Source organism: Psittacula echo, assembly GCF_963264785.1.
Source record: "Psittacula echo genome assembly, chromosome: 2".
In the NCBI taxonomy this organism is placed as follows: Eukaryota; Metazoa; Chordata; class Aves; order Psittaciformes; family Psittacidae; genus Psittacula; species Psittacula echo.
In genome coordinates, this window is record NC_137737.1 from 111,041,342 (window position 1) to 111,056,250 (window position 14,909).

General features: G+C 43.0%; 1 protein-coding gene across 1 annotated transcript in view; it reads right to left on the minus strand.

The window, feature by feature from the left end:
* The window catches only part of ROCK1 (Rho associated coiled-coil containing protein kinase 1), an 84,824-nt gene extending 70,940 nt beyond the window's left edge, over positions 1-13,884 (minus strand). Inside the window, exon 1 of the mRNA XM_080611684.1 lies at positions 12,696-13,884. Coding sequence (XP_080467810.1) covers positions 12,696-12,788 — 93 coding nt within the window. The 5' untranslated portion in view covers positions 12,789-13,884. The remainder of the gene's footprint in view (positions 1-12,695) is intronic.
* Between the last annotated feature and the right edge of the window lie 1,025 nt (positions 13,885-14,909).

Genomic DNA, 14,909 nt, shown 5'->3' on the forward strand with positions numbered 1-14,909 from the left:
TCTCTGCCCAACCTGTAGCTGTGCCTGGGATTGCTTCGACCCAGGTGCAGAACCTTGCACTTGTCATGGTTAAACTTCATCAGGTTGGCATCAGCCCACCTCACAAGTGTGTCAAGGTCCTTCTGGATGGCATTCCTTCCCTCCAGCTTTATCAATCGAACCACACAGCTTGGTGTCATTGGCAAACTTGCTGAGGGTGCACTCAATCCCACTGTCCATGTCACCGACAAGGATGCTGGACAAGACCGGTCTCAACACCGATCCCTGAGGGACACCACTCGTTACCGATCTCCAGCCGGACATCGGGCCATTGACCACAACTCTTTGCGTGCGGCCATCCACCCAGTTCTTCATCCACCATGTGGTCCACCTAGCAAACTGATGTCTCTCCAATTTAGAGACAAGGATGTCATGTGGGAAAGTGTCAAACGCTTTGCACAAGTCCAGGTAGATGACGTCAAATGCTCTACCCCTGTCCATCTGTTCCGTAGCGCCATCATAGAAGGCCACCAAATTGGTCAGGCAGGATTTCCCCTTAGTGAAGCCATGCTGGCTGTCACCAACCACCTCCTTGTTTTTCATGTGCCTTAGCATGCCTTCCAGGAGAATCTGCTCCAAGATTTTGCCAGGCACGGAGGTGAGACTGACTGGTCTGTAATTCCCTGGGTCATCCATTTTCCCCTTCTTGAAAATGGGGGTTATATTTCCCTTTTTCCAGTCGTCGGGAACTTCACCTGACTGCCATGATTTTTCAAATATGATGGACAGTGGCTTAGCAACTTCATTTGTATTTCTTTCAAATAAAATTGCACCAGTTTAATACTGCATCTTCATATGTATGTTATAAACAGACTCACATCTTCCTTTCGACTTAGTTGAAAATACTTCTTGTGGAGTACTTTTGGTCATCGATATTCACCACATGTGTGCTAAAAGCTTGATGTCTGTTTTTCAGATACACCGAAGGTACTACCAGGGAAACTTCCCTGCCTCTTAAAAAGAGTACTAACAGCAGCTTGCACCCACAACAGCAAACCCACAAATCAGCGTGGGGGGAGAGAAGAAGGGGGAAGTACTTCCTTATTTTAGATGCAGGAAATAAAAATTCAAAACAGCCTCACAAAAAGCCTGAAGAAATCAGGAAGCCATGACTTAAGTCACCACATGCCAAACAAACAATTCCAATCCCAAAATCATCTCTAATTATAATCCTCCTAATTTCTTTGCCTGTTTTCCAAACCTCATATTTGTACTTACAGCTTACAGACAGACAAGACTTCCTTCTACACAGAGTGGTTTTTTGGGTTCTTCTACCCTATAACCACTTTGAAAGTGAAGTCTGTTGTGTGTACTGCAGTTAAGAATATTCAAAAGTACAGGAGGTCAGTATCATAGTCTGGTACTGCACTGATGCTCCCTATTTGTTGATATTTCATTTACTAAGTAGGAGGACAAAAGAGGACAACATAGCACATAAACTTTGATTTCAAATTCTCTGTCTTTTCAGGTGAGATTTGATTGCTACTCAAACAAGAGAAGCTATTTAGGTGGAATAAGTGGCTTTCTACAATCTCAAAGTCAAATGGATAAACAGTTGGTTTTAAAACCGTTAAGAATGAAGACCTACAGGAGAAAGTCTAACCTTAAGCATGAGCTTTAGCTCACAGTTGCAAGTTACTAGTTAAAAAATAGAAGATGGTGTCTTTTTGCATTGTCACAAAAAAAGGTTACGTCAATTCCAACTCCCCCAAGAAAATATTTTGTGAAAACATCTCATTACTTCTGAAAGCAATTCTTCAAAAACTCACAGCCATATTGCCTTTTTCCTCCTTCCCCCCTCCCCAACTTCTGCGAACCCATCACTTCATATGATGGGGTTTTTTTAATTAAATGTAAAGACTTGACTGATCATAGAATACCAGGTATCAAGCTCATCTGCACAAATGGCCCAGCACCCTGTCCAACTTTATCTTCAAGTGTCCAGCGTCAAGGAATCCACCACTTCCCTGAAGAGATTATCCCATGGCTGATTGTTCTCATTATGAAACATTTTTCTCTTGTGTCCAATCAGAATCTCCCCAGGAGTAACTACTTGCCCACTACCTCTCATCTTTGCCACATGCCTCCTTGTAAAACAGGAGTCGCCATCTTTGTAGCCCCCTTTTAAATACTGAAACATGGTGATAAGCTCTTCTGAGCTGCCTTTTCTCCAGGCTGAACAAACCCAGTTCTCCCAGCTTTTCCTCATACAGCAGGCTTCCCAGTCCCTTGATCATCTTTGTGGCTCTTTCTCTGGACCCTCTCCAGTCTGTCCACATTTCTATTGTATAGCAGGGACCAAAACTGAACAAAGTATTCCAGGTGTGGCCTGATAAGTGCTGAGCAGAGTAGGATAATGATTTCTTTATCTCTGCTGGTGATGCCCTTTTTGGCAATTCCACTCGCAGAAGTAAGCTTACCTTTTCAACAACTTGTTTCTGTTACTTCCTCCCACAAAATGTAATGCAACACCACTGGAAGTTCACTGACGTCGAAACACACAAGAAAGATAGAAAGAGAAAGAAGTCCTGCTTTGGTACTATTCAACCACCTCTCACAACGCGCCCTGACTTGAACGAAAATCTTCAGCTGCCTATTCTGGTTGAATCTTAAACTGAAAAATTAAGTTTCTACTCCTAAGTCATCAAACTCTTAGGAAGAAAAACTTCCCAACCTGCAAATACATGGGTTTAATCAATCTTTTCTTTTATTCTTGACCATGTCTATGAGTTCATCAAACTACAATGAAAAAGGGTGTATCTTTCCCCTAGAACTTGTGGTTCTCAGACATTTCTTTCCCATGAGCTTAAGTTCATGGGAACTATCAAGTTGAACTATTCTTATATGAAGGTGAAGTTGATCTGACTGCCTTCTTTGCCAGGAGCTCAGAGGAGGCTGCCATGACCAAAAGAAAAGATAAGGTCAAGAACAATGCAGCCATCCCAACTCTTCCCTGATGCTAGCCAAAATCAATTTTACAGGAAGCAGAAAGTTACAGAGGAGTCATTTACAGCTGCAGTCCCAGAAGTGAAGCAGCTCCAGCAGCACCAGCATCGTAACATTCCAATTTTTCCTCTACACGGCATCTTTGATTACATTTCAAGTCCAAATTCCTGATGAAAATAGCGTAATATATGCATCTCATTAAGTAGGACAAAAGCTTTGTTATGGGAGCCTGGCAGCATTTTAGGACAGAAAAGAAACAACAGGAGAAAACTTCAAAGACTCCTCTGACTGTATGCTCATCAAGAATTAAAAGCAAGAGAGACTTTTAGTCCTTTCCTTACTCCAATCCAATCTGCTAAGTGGAATCAATGAACAGATCTGAGCACACAAGTTACTTGATACAAGACCTTCTTTGTGTTACAACTCTATTCTTTAGATAAATAACCCAGAATTCTCCTCAATATGGTCTTCCTAACAAGCGCCTTCACAGTTTGTTTCAGAACCACAGTGTGGCTAGTTCTGAAGATTTCTTCAACCAACTGATCTTACAAGCCAAAAGCATCTCCAAACACTTTACGGTCATGCTATATTCAGAAACTGTATGCACAAAACAGTTTGTGAAGTATGAAAAAGGCTGAAAATAGCCACAAGCATTCCATTAATAGAACACAAAAGCTTTTCTAACAAGCATACTAATCTATTCTCCATAGAGAGGGTCTAGTTTTTCAATGACTCCTCTAATTTCAAATTCAGTGTAAAAATCAACCCAACCAAAGCCCAAGCCAACAAAACAATCACATCAATAGTTCAGCTATCACTCCACAGGCCTTAATGGACATGTTATTTCTGTCACCATCTTTGCTCTGCTAGTGTTGGTAGCAATAACACCTGTTGCAAAAGCCATGATGATCGTTGACAATACCAGCAGAGCAGAAACTTAAAAGTCCTAAGAAGCCTACCACTTGTCTGGCCTCATTTTTGGCCTTGTACAAAAGATATATAGCATATAATAGCAAGTTCGAATGATCCCAAGACCACCCCAAACTGTGTAATTGGTGTGTTGGCAATTAATTGTCAATGATCTTAGTAGTAACTTGAGTTTAAGGAGGAAGACAGCAGCTCACAGAAAACATATTAGATCAATAAACAAACTACTTGGCAGACTGAAGTGGCAGAAGAACCTTTCATTTTTGCAAAAGCAAAGTAAATTCTCTCAGCTTACTACTAACAGGATTTGTGTGCCTACAATCTAAGTCACTTTCCAAGAAGATATTGGTATAACACATCCATAAAATTTCATAACAAAGAAAAGCTCATGAGGAAATTCTATGATTCCACCTCTGACAGCAGTGCATAATATTAAGCCAAAGTTGTGAGGTATCAATATTACCTCTATTTTCAATTACAGCTTCATGTCTTGCCTGGTACTGTTCTGTGCAACCTGGCACCTCGCATGGGGCAAGTATAACCAGCAGAAACTCATTGTCCTACCTTCATTCTCACTCCTCCTTGATCCTTCCTCCTGAAAGACCTTCCCCATCCACTCCTACTCTATCACCTTCTAGCTGGAGAGGCTTCCTCCCCTCCTAAGTACCTTAACACAGAGTTACTCCACAGCAGTAGTCAAAGGTGCTTCTAGATCTCAGTGGTAGAATTAACATGCTGGAATTTGTCATCCATACTCCAGGAAGATGGTGCTTGTTGTACTGGCATCTTGCACTTCAGCTTATACCACAAGCAGTCTCTTCTGCTTCTTCACCTCTCTCCCAGGGACAGGTTCCTGCCTTACCAATATTGAGAAGTCTTCAAAATTCCCATGCCAATAAGCAAGTCCTACCCAGCCTCCCTCACTACCCATCAGGAAGAGAATGACATACACACACAGATATAGAAAACACTATGATACTAAGGTTCAAAGTCATGAAAACCTGATGTCAGAATCATGAAAACCTAATTCATAGCATTCCTGGACTGTAAGCTGGACATCAGAGCAAGGCATTAACTCTTTTTTCCCCTCCAACAGAAAAATTCCACATCTAATCTGTTTCAACTGCATTCACAAATTAGATGTAATTTATGTACCAATCCACAGCAACTGTTCCCTCAGATACAAACCCTTCTGCCTATAATCTCCAAACCTGTAACCATCTACATGAGGAAAGTTGCTCTGTTCTTCTGCAGCAAATGCCTTTCACAAAATTACTTAGGCAACAAAGAGGTTTACTAAGTTAAGAAGGCCAAAATACTTGGAGAACTCTGCAAATAAATGGAAAATGAGCACTGATCACTTTTTTGTTTAGTTTCAGTGAATTTTGATCTCCATTATGAATCATCAACCAAGTAAACATACTGCTGAGAAATGGAAAATTACAGGTTGCCCAGAGGGGTTCTGGAGTTTACACCTTTAAGATACTCAAAAGCCATCATGGGCAACCTGCTCCAGGTGGCCCTGTCAGAGTAGAAGGGTTAAACAAGACAACCTCTGGCAGTCCCTTCCAGCCTCAGTCATTCTGTGAAATAATAACTTGTACTCAATGAAATACTACTTTCACTGTGCATGTGGTATTAAACATTAAAAAGGCAGACTTCCAAATAAAATTCTAAAGTAACTGATTTTGAGAGAAGAAACAAATTTTTGAGTTTTCCTTAGAAGCTTCTAACCAAAATACGGACATACAGTAAAGAACCTGGTTTTATCTCAAGATCTCCATTTTCCTGTAACACTAAGTGCAGCATCATCTATCAGTGTCCAGTATGAGATGAACGTCCTGACCATCCTTCTTTCACGTTTTCCCATTTGAAATAACCAGTAAAGCTGTAGTACAAGTTCTGTTAACCATTTTCTGAAAAAATGACATAATTACTCAGTATTTGCATAACTATTAGAATTTGAGGATTTTTCAGTTATATTTTTTTAAAGTAAGTATTATGAAGATCTCTAGGAAACACCAAGTAAATATTCCACCTGTGTTTCCGGATTAATTATAATTCTGTAGCTCAGATACTCATGAGCTAGAAACACATTTAGGTAGTTCCAATCTACAGTCCAAAATATAGCCTGAGTTTGTGCAGTGTTTTCTACAGAGGTCTCCAACCATCAGGTCTTTGCATCATCTCAGACCACATAACTGAAAAAAAACCCAAGAAAACTTTCAGGTATTTCTCAACTCCACAAAAGAAACAGAAAAATTAATCCATATAAGAAATTAAAAAGGAAAAACCTGAAATAAAGAAATCATCAGTTGGATTTAAATTGGGACCTATTAATAAAGAGACCTTACATACTGTCCCCACGACAGTTTGTAGCGCATAAATATTGACAGGGAGTGGCAATCCTTCAGTTAAAGCCAATCCTTTAAAAGATTTTGAGTATCAGAACAGACTTTGACCTGCGCTTCAGTCAGAAGCTGGTACTGATCCTCTGCTGGTTCTCCCCTAGGAACATGGGCAGCTCACCGGACCTAGCAACTGCTGCTTGGCTAGACAGTCTCTAGACTGCTGTAACTAAATATGCACACAGCATTTTATACTCCGCTGATGCTGAGCAGACCATAAAGAGATCTCTAGTCTTCTGACTTGCGATTAGACTACAGGAGATTCAATCATCTCAGGAGAGCAAAACACCATGGACAAGAAGAGCTACAAACCACTTTTTTTCTTCATAAATATTGGGTTTCAGCTCTTGTTCAACCACTGTGTTGAGTGTTCATTTCAGCAGACTGAGAAAGATAAAAGATGGTATTATTTGCATTTGTTTTAAGAAAGATATAACTGAGTGCTGTCTACATAGTGCTTACGGGTTTGCCAATATTGTCTCATCATCCTTCTGCCTTTACTGCTGCTCAAATGACTGGACAAATTAAGGCAGAGACAGAATACTTTTCAACCATTCTCTAATTTTGTTTTCAGAGAAAGAAGTTCAGTTTTTCAGTATTGCCATTTGAAACTTTAATTTCTTGATGACAAAGAAGTTTCAATAACTAGCACCAAGCAACATTCACAAAAAATACCCGGAAGTTTTTAGTTACATGTTTTGGGACCTCTAATATTCAAGATAAACATCCTGTATAGGGACAAACACATCAGTATTCCTTGGTAAGAGACCTGAAAACACTTTTTATTTTTATGTACTAAAATATGTCCTAGGGAATTCTGCTAACAGCAACTGTAAAGCTACCAGTATTTTCTGATCACAGTGCTTCTGAATATTTAGTAAGTTCTCAGTGAGTGGCTCCTGAAGCTACCACTGTCCTCAAAGTCAAAAGATTTACAGACCAACAGGTTGATTTTCAATTTGTGCAACAAAAAAATTCCAGGTGTTTCCCTCTTCCTTCCCACCACCAACAAAAAACTAGCACACTCTGCAGTTGCCAGGGAAAAGGACACTGTTTACAAATATTTTTACTTATTAAGAGCACTTCAGGTCTACTACAGGGCTTTGGTTGGGTTTTTTCATTCCTCTTGTTGAAATGTGTCTTAACATGAACTAAAACCTACTATCATTCTTGATTAAAACTGCCTATAGGAAAAATAATCCCATTCTTACAGCCTCTAGTTTCACAAGAAAAAAACTGGCTGTTATTCCTGTATAATATCTATACTATACAGTGTGAACCAAACACTAACATTTTGACAGTCCCACCAGCTCTACTGTTCACTTTTTTGAGTCTTACACAATATTAAAATATTCTTCTAAAAGGTGCAATCTGAAATGAGAATCCACCAAGTTACTGTATTTCCAAAGCCAACTTACTTGCATTTTGCCTTTAACATACCAAGCTATATATTTTATCATTAATTTCACAGCAACCTATATATTTCATATTTCTTGGTGATAAGCAGGTAATATCAACCTGTACTTATATTTTTGCATCTAAAGCTTGGATAAGGTAACTTGAAGACACAGAATTATGTTTCTAGGTCAGCCAGAAGTCTAACTGCAGAAAAAGAATGGTTAGGGATTGGACTACTAGGATTGGAAGGGACCTTAAAGATCATTTAGTTCCAACATTCGTGCCACAGGCAGGGACATCTTTCACTACACCAGGCTGCTCAAAGCCCAGTCCAACCTGGCCTTCAGCACTGCCAGGGATGGGGCAGACACAACCTCTTTAGGCGTCCTCTTCCAGTGTTTCACTACCCTCACAGTAAAAATCTTCCTCCTATATGTCCCATCTAAAAATTGTTCTCTTTCAGGTTAGAACTGTTGCCCTTTGTCCTGTCACTACGGGTGCTGGTAAAAAGTCCCTCTCCATCAGGACAGAGACACATTCAGACACTCTCTTCAAATATCCCCAAGCCCTTCTCCGCAGAGCTGCTTTTAATCCATCTAACATTCAGCCTGTACTGATGCTGGTGATAGCCCCAACCCAAGAGCAGGATCTTGCACTTGGATCTAAAGAATGGTAGGAACTTGTCCAAGGAGATTTAGTAAATGATGACTTACCTTTCCCCTTAATTTGAACTACTTCTGAACAGCTTAGGGCATTCTAAAGCTGACAATCCACAAAAACTCAAGCTCTGCTTTTTCTGTGCATGAGCTTCATTGGGAAATGAGCACGCTTCTCAGATACCAAGTTTCTCTAGAGTTTTTTCACCCAGACTCTAAAAGCACAGTTAATGCTGTTACAGTGAAGCTAATTTTCTACAGTTATTTTGATAAAGTACCTTTACTTCAGGAGTTCTTGAGTTATATTCTTTACCTTTTTTTTTTATTTTCCAAATCCCTAACCACCAGGTCTTCAGAAATGCTTTCTAAGAAGTTAAGCAGGAAGGGAAAAAAGTCTAGTGACAACAGAGATCTAGAACTCCAAATCCCAGAGATGAAGAAATTATTTTGTCTTTTCCTGTGCAAGACAGATGAACATGAATTCATCTAGCTTAACAGACCTATGAAATAGACCTAGGAAAAACAGGTGAATCATGCTCTGTACCTGTGTATTTTTGGTTCAACAAAAATAGAAACCTCTTGAGACCAGATAAAACAAGTTTGTCATATGCAGTGTTTACTGCTGTCAGTTAATTTGCAGACAAAGTGCTGAACAAGTGAAACATTTGACATCTTTGAAGATTAAGACCATCAAAAGTCTGAAGCTTTAAAAATCACTTGATTACTTGAATGACTGAGTTGCCCAAGTACCTACATAAAACATGAAGACTCTGTGTCAGTTACCAGAGCAGAGAGAGCACCAAAAAACATTTTCATGAAAATTTACTAGTTATTTTTTAATCAAAAACATAGGCAGCTTCAGATCAAGATGTGCCCCTTCCAGTCACGCATTACACCCCTCCCTCTCTCCATTCTCCAGAAACTGGAAACCCATAAACCCCAAGGATTTAATAAGAAACACAGAGGAATAAGAAATCGGAGTTTATTCCAAATTTTTTGTAGAAGTAAGCTCACTGAACACTACTTTCCACTGCTTAATATCATTAATGAGACACTAAGCTCAAGTTACAGCTAGTTACTTATACTACCTTTGGCTCTCCTTAGCATGACTATAGCATTCACCAGTCTCTGATCACTGCACACCCTAGAGTATGACTACCTATGCCATCTTCCCAGTGCTATTCGATCTTTTGAGGTCTGTAGGATTCCTAGAACCTGACAGTTTGAGAAAAAGCACGTATTAAGCTGTGGCACATGGTTTACACAGAACAGAAGCTTTTGCCTCCTCATAGCTCATCAAAAAAAGACAGCCTAGCTATTATTTCCCACCCTAGTACTAAATCAAGTGCATGGAAGCCCCAAAGAAATAAATTTAGTTACAGGGGGTTGCAACTTAGTCTGTTTTCTTACTCTGTTCTTATTACAATCATGTAAGAGAAAACAAGAAAAATAAACACATCTCCCCCTGCACTTCAGTTTTATGAATTTCCTTCCTGCAGCATGTAAACTGAAGTCATATAGTCCTCAGTGTGTCTTTTCCGCCTGCTCTGTTGTCAGCACTCTTCTCCCACACCTTCCTGAAACGGTAACACGCCTTCCTTTGTATCAGCCCGCCTCCCCCCCCCCATCTTCCTAGCATGTTCAGACTACTTCACATACAAATTTAGAATCTTTCTAGCACACGGACCTAGCTTCTGACATGTACAAAACCCAAAGTGATTACAAAACTGATTTAAAAGTTATTGCATGCCTGCCTTCCAGTCTACAGGGGCTACAAACTGATGGGGAATTGGAGCAAGAATTGAAGCAAAATGAAGCTAACAAGGATAAAATCATCCTAAGAGAAGCCAGGGGCATTGCTGAGACTTTTCTTTGCCCAGCCAAAAAAATGTTTCTTGAACCTGAAAGAACTCCAGCATTTTAAATCTACATGTATAGAATATCAGATGTTGTCTCCGTGCAATAGAAGTGTCTGTGCAACAGTTATTCATATATTACCGCTCAGATATCAGATACACATAGTTAGCTAACACCTTTGCTTAGGAGAAGTGAAAGGAATTATAAATAACATCAATTCACAACTTTAAGAAGACAAAAAAAGGTTTTTTAGCTTTAAAAGGTCTTACAAAAGAAATTATTTTGAAGTGTACCAGGCCTAGAGCCTGACAAGTTTCTCTCTTTAACCTGGGGCTGCGAGAAAGGGAATGGGTGTTCATCTTAGAAGATATTTTAAATGCAGATCAATTACACCTACACCTAGGCATTTCTTCCTTAAAAGCATATCCACATGGATTACAATGTATTTGATATATAAATAGCACCCTGGGCCAAGAATGATGCTTGAAGTGTGAATCATCACACTACGAACTTGTGTGAAACATTTAAACTCCTTAAAAAGTGTTAGGATAGTTAAATTCTATAGAAAAGAACTCAAGAACCAACTCAGGACAAGAGCGAGGAAACAAAAGAGAAGTCAGGCCAGCTGAAAAATTGACATAGTGGCCTACCACCTACAAAGTTCACCTACTAGGTGATTTCTTCAGAAGTGCTTTCTTTTTTAATTGGTATCAGTTTAAAAGAATAATTCCACTTTGAAAGTACATTCTAAATATCCAAGATGCAAACACACATTCTGAAGCTTCACACAAGTGTGACAAGAAGAATCCCAACAAGCTCATTCCTAAACTGACTACAGTTTAGCTCCAAATCACAATTAAGATAACTGAAAGGGGTCATATCCTTAAACTGATTACTATCACTGTAGGAAGGTCCCTAAAGTATGCCCAACATTATAGCACATCATAGAAAACTGAGTCATGGTTAACATAAAACTCTGAACTCTTAACGGGACCTAAACTCTTGACACCAATCAATAGAAGCTGTGTGCAAAAATGTCAGATTTGACAATCAAAACTGGCAAAGTGTATCCCAAGCACCAGATGTCTTCTCACTAGCTGTGGTTCTGAGATGACAGATATGAAAATTGGATGAAAAGCAGCAAGTTAACTGGAAGATGCAATGCTATTTGTCTTTGTGGCAGCAACATCCATAAGGCTCCGCTTTTTATCCACGGATGTAGGTTTGACCTGTCAACACTTCAGAAGGTCATAAATCACTAATAAGCTAAAGAGAGTGCACAACATCATGAACTTGTACAGATTTTCCTTAGATTCTTTTCACCTCTCAACTGCCTTATGCTCAAGCGAGCTTTCTAAGAGCCATGCAGGAGAAGATGAAGAATGACTATTAAGCGCCATCTCCACCCCCACACCCCCCTTCCCCCTCAAACCCAAATGTCAGAGTTCATACTAGGAACAAACCCAATTTACTTGCTCTCCTCTCTGACAGCAGAAAGCCAGGGAAAAAATATACTGAGGAACTTTTATCACTTGCTACACATTAAAGAAATTCTCTACTTCAGCATAAAAGCACAAATTACAATTTACTACTACTTCGGGACATCCCCAGGCATATCTAAGTGTCCAGCTACATCCCAAACAAATTGGCTGGATTTAGCATACACTTTGTTGAAGTACTTTTTGTAATCAGAACATATCATCCACTTTTGTCAAGCAACTACCAAATAACATTGGTTTTATGTCAGGCAGGAAGTGTTATGGTTTGCTTTCTTATGAAGCAATTGTAACACTGACAGCACTGGAGAGACCCATTCAACCATCAGGTATGATCAAGTAGGGAAACAATGAGCAAGCAGCCCTCTATCCCAGGCCGAGCACACCAACTAGTTTAAAACGTATTCAAACCCCTGCCATGACTATTTCCCCACCTGTTATTAACCTTATTAATCTGAGGCATATTAATCTTAAGAGCAGCACTTTACACGTCACTGATTAACATTTGCAAACATCTAGGCTAAACAGGCTGAAGTCAGTGCTGCAGTGCTTAACCACAACATAAGAGGACCTCACTCTCTAAAAGAAAAAAAACACTTTTAAGAGGGAATTGGTATTAGCAAATCTATTTACAGTCTCCTGCTTACACGCAGGACTGGCACTCACAAATTATGTATTGTATAAAGTGTCCACCGCCCCTTATGACAGTCGGCGAAGAAAAAAAAGAAAGATGCATGAAGCGAGAGAAATGACAAGTCTGTGGCATAACCGTGCGGGCGTCTCCTTGGCAAGAAAGCCGCTCTCCCTGCACATAGACATTCACGCACCCTCAGCTCAACGCTGAGTAAACACAACACCAGTGCGGAGTTAAGCAGGGTGGTGACTCAGACAAGAGTACGAGATTCGGTCCCACAGGGTAAGAAATTCGAGGACACGGGACCTGGGGCCCATCGGCGCTCCCTACTCACCAGCAAACAGTCCACGTTCACTTCGGATTTGGGGTCCTTTAAAGTCACGTCGATTTTTTCAAACCGAGACTCAAAACTTTCTCCCGTCGACATGTTTCCAGAGATAAAGTTTCCCTTATTCCAGAGCAAAGAAAGGTTAAAAATAATGAAGAAAAAAAAATTTTTTTAAAAAAGGAACAAGCGAGCACAAAAGAGAAACTACACAGCCTATACCAGGCAGAGGAGCGCTTCCTGCAAAATCCCTTCAATCACAGAAGTCTCTGAGGCGAGTCCCCTACGCTGCCCCGCCAAGGGGGCAGAGAACCGAAGTAGAGTCCGCGGCAGGGGCGGGGGGGAATGAGGCTGCTGCTTCCCCCCTCCTCCACGCACGCACACGCTTTCCTGGGCTGCTCACAACTTCGCAGCAGCAGGTTTCCTTTCCCTCCCTCCTCTACTCGGGCCCCAGTGTCTCGGCAATCTCATTTTCCCAGCCGGGGAAGCCGCCCTGGGAGCCAGCGTAGCGGTTCCTCCTCCTCGCCGTGCAGGAGCAGCGGCGGGTCGGTGTCAGGTTCCGAAACGCAGCTTTCTTTCCAGAAAACCAGATGAAAAAGCAACAACAACAGAAAATAAAAAGAATGGAAAAATATATAAAACCGCAAAAAACCTGCAACAAAATGAGAGAGGGTGGGAAAGTAGGAAAATCCTCTCGGCGACGTGTCTCAGCACCGTGGGGTCGGTCCTTCCATGGGCACAGAGATCCTAGGGTGGGGCGGGGGACAGGCTGCCCCTCGCCTCGGCTGTGCCCTGCTTGCTGCGGGAGAGCGGGCGGGCAGCGCAGGGCTGCCAGCTGCGCGCACAGGCCGCCCCGGCCCCGCTGCGAATGCACGCCGCGGGCAGGGGGCGAGTCCCTTCAACGGCGGAGCGACAGCAACAGCATCTTCCTTCCCCTCTCCTCCTCCTCGTCGCTGCGCGGCCGGCGGCGGCTCCTCGCTGCCTCTGCCAACGCCGGCTGCGCTGTCCCCAGATCCACTGCTCCGCTTCACGTATGGAGCTACAACCCGGACCACTTCAGGACCGACCCGAGGTTGCAACGCGAGAGGGAGGAGGAAAGGAGGTGGCTTAAGGTGAGGGGAGAGCGTAAGGTCCGGCCGCGACGGCTGTGAAGAAACCTGCTGTGAGGAAAGATACCAACATGTCCGCCTTCCTGTTTGAACCGTCGGGGGGGGGCGGATGGGATCGGCGCCGCGGTGCGCATGCGCCGGGGGAACGGCTCCTGTGCGGGCGGGGCAGGGAGGGGTGCGGGGAGGAGGAGGCGCGCGACCGCTGCTCCGCTCCGGTCGCACCCGCCCTTCCCGCCCCCACTCACCCGCTTCAACGGTCGGAGGGGGCGCGCGCGCGCCGCGCCCGCCAGACCCGGGAAGGGACAAGGGCGGGGCGGCGGGAGCGAGCGAGCGGAGCGTGCGGAGGATGAGGAGGCGCGCACTCGTCAACGGCCGCGGCCCCGGCGTCAGGGCGGGTTTGACAGCACCGGCTGGGAGCGCGGCGAGGCGCGCCCTCGTACCCGTTGTGCGTGTGCTCGACGCACACGATGGTTCCGGCGAGAGGAGGTGTGTGCGGCGCTGGCGTCCCGCCGGGGAAAGCGGCCACTGCGCCGCCCGGGGACAATGTTGCCCGCAGAACGCCTGCCCTGGCTCCCTGGAGGCACCTCAGAGCTGCCCGCACCTTCCTCTGAGCGAAACAGCTCAGGGATCTCCTGGCCGCAAGGAAGGGACAGGTGCCTGTGGGGTGACCCAGCTCGGGGAATGTCTGTGAAGCATCCCTGGGGATCTTCTGAATCCGTTGGACAGTGGGCAGCCGGCTGTGGGTGGCTTTGCTTGAGCATGGAGGGCTGGAGAAGTTGACCGCCATTGAGGCCGGCTTCCCAACAGCACAAGTTCAGAGCAGTCCAGTTGGTGACCTAGTAAGAGCCATATGCAAGGTAGCACTCCTAACTTTTAAAGGTTAGATGAAGAGTTAAACGTGTAACCTGTACAGCATGTCTTGGTGTTTCCAGTTTAAAGTCACTCTGGGACTGCAGCAGCGATTGTTTCTTCCAGTAAGAGAACTCCACTGAAGTAATGATTTCAAATCGTATTGGGCAGAGGACACTGCACTGATTCACTTCATTGACTTCCACTGCAGTTCCAGAAATGGCAATGGCATTTTTACAAAGATGACTAAAAATTATGTACAGAA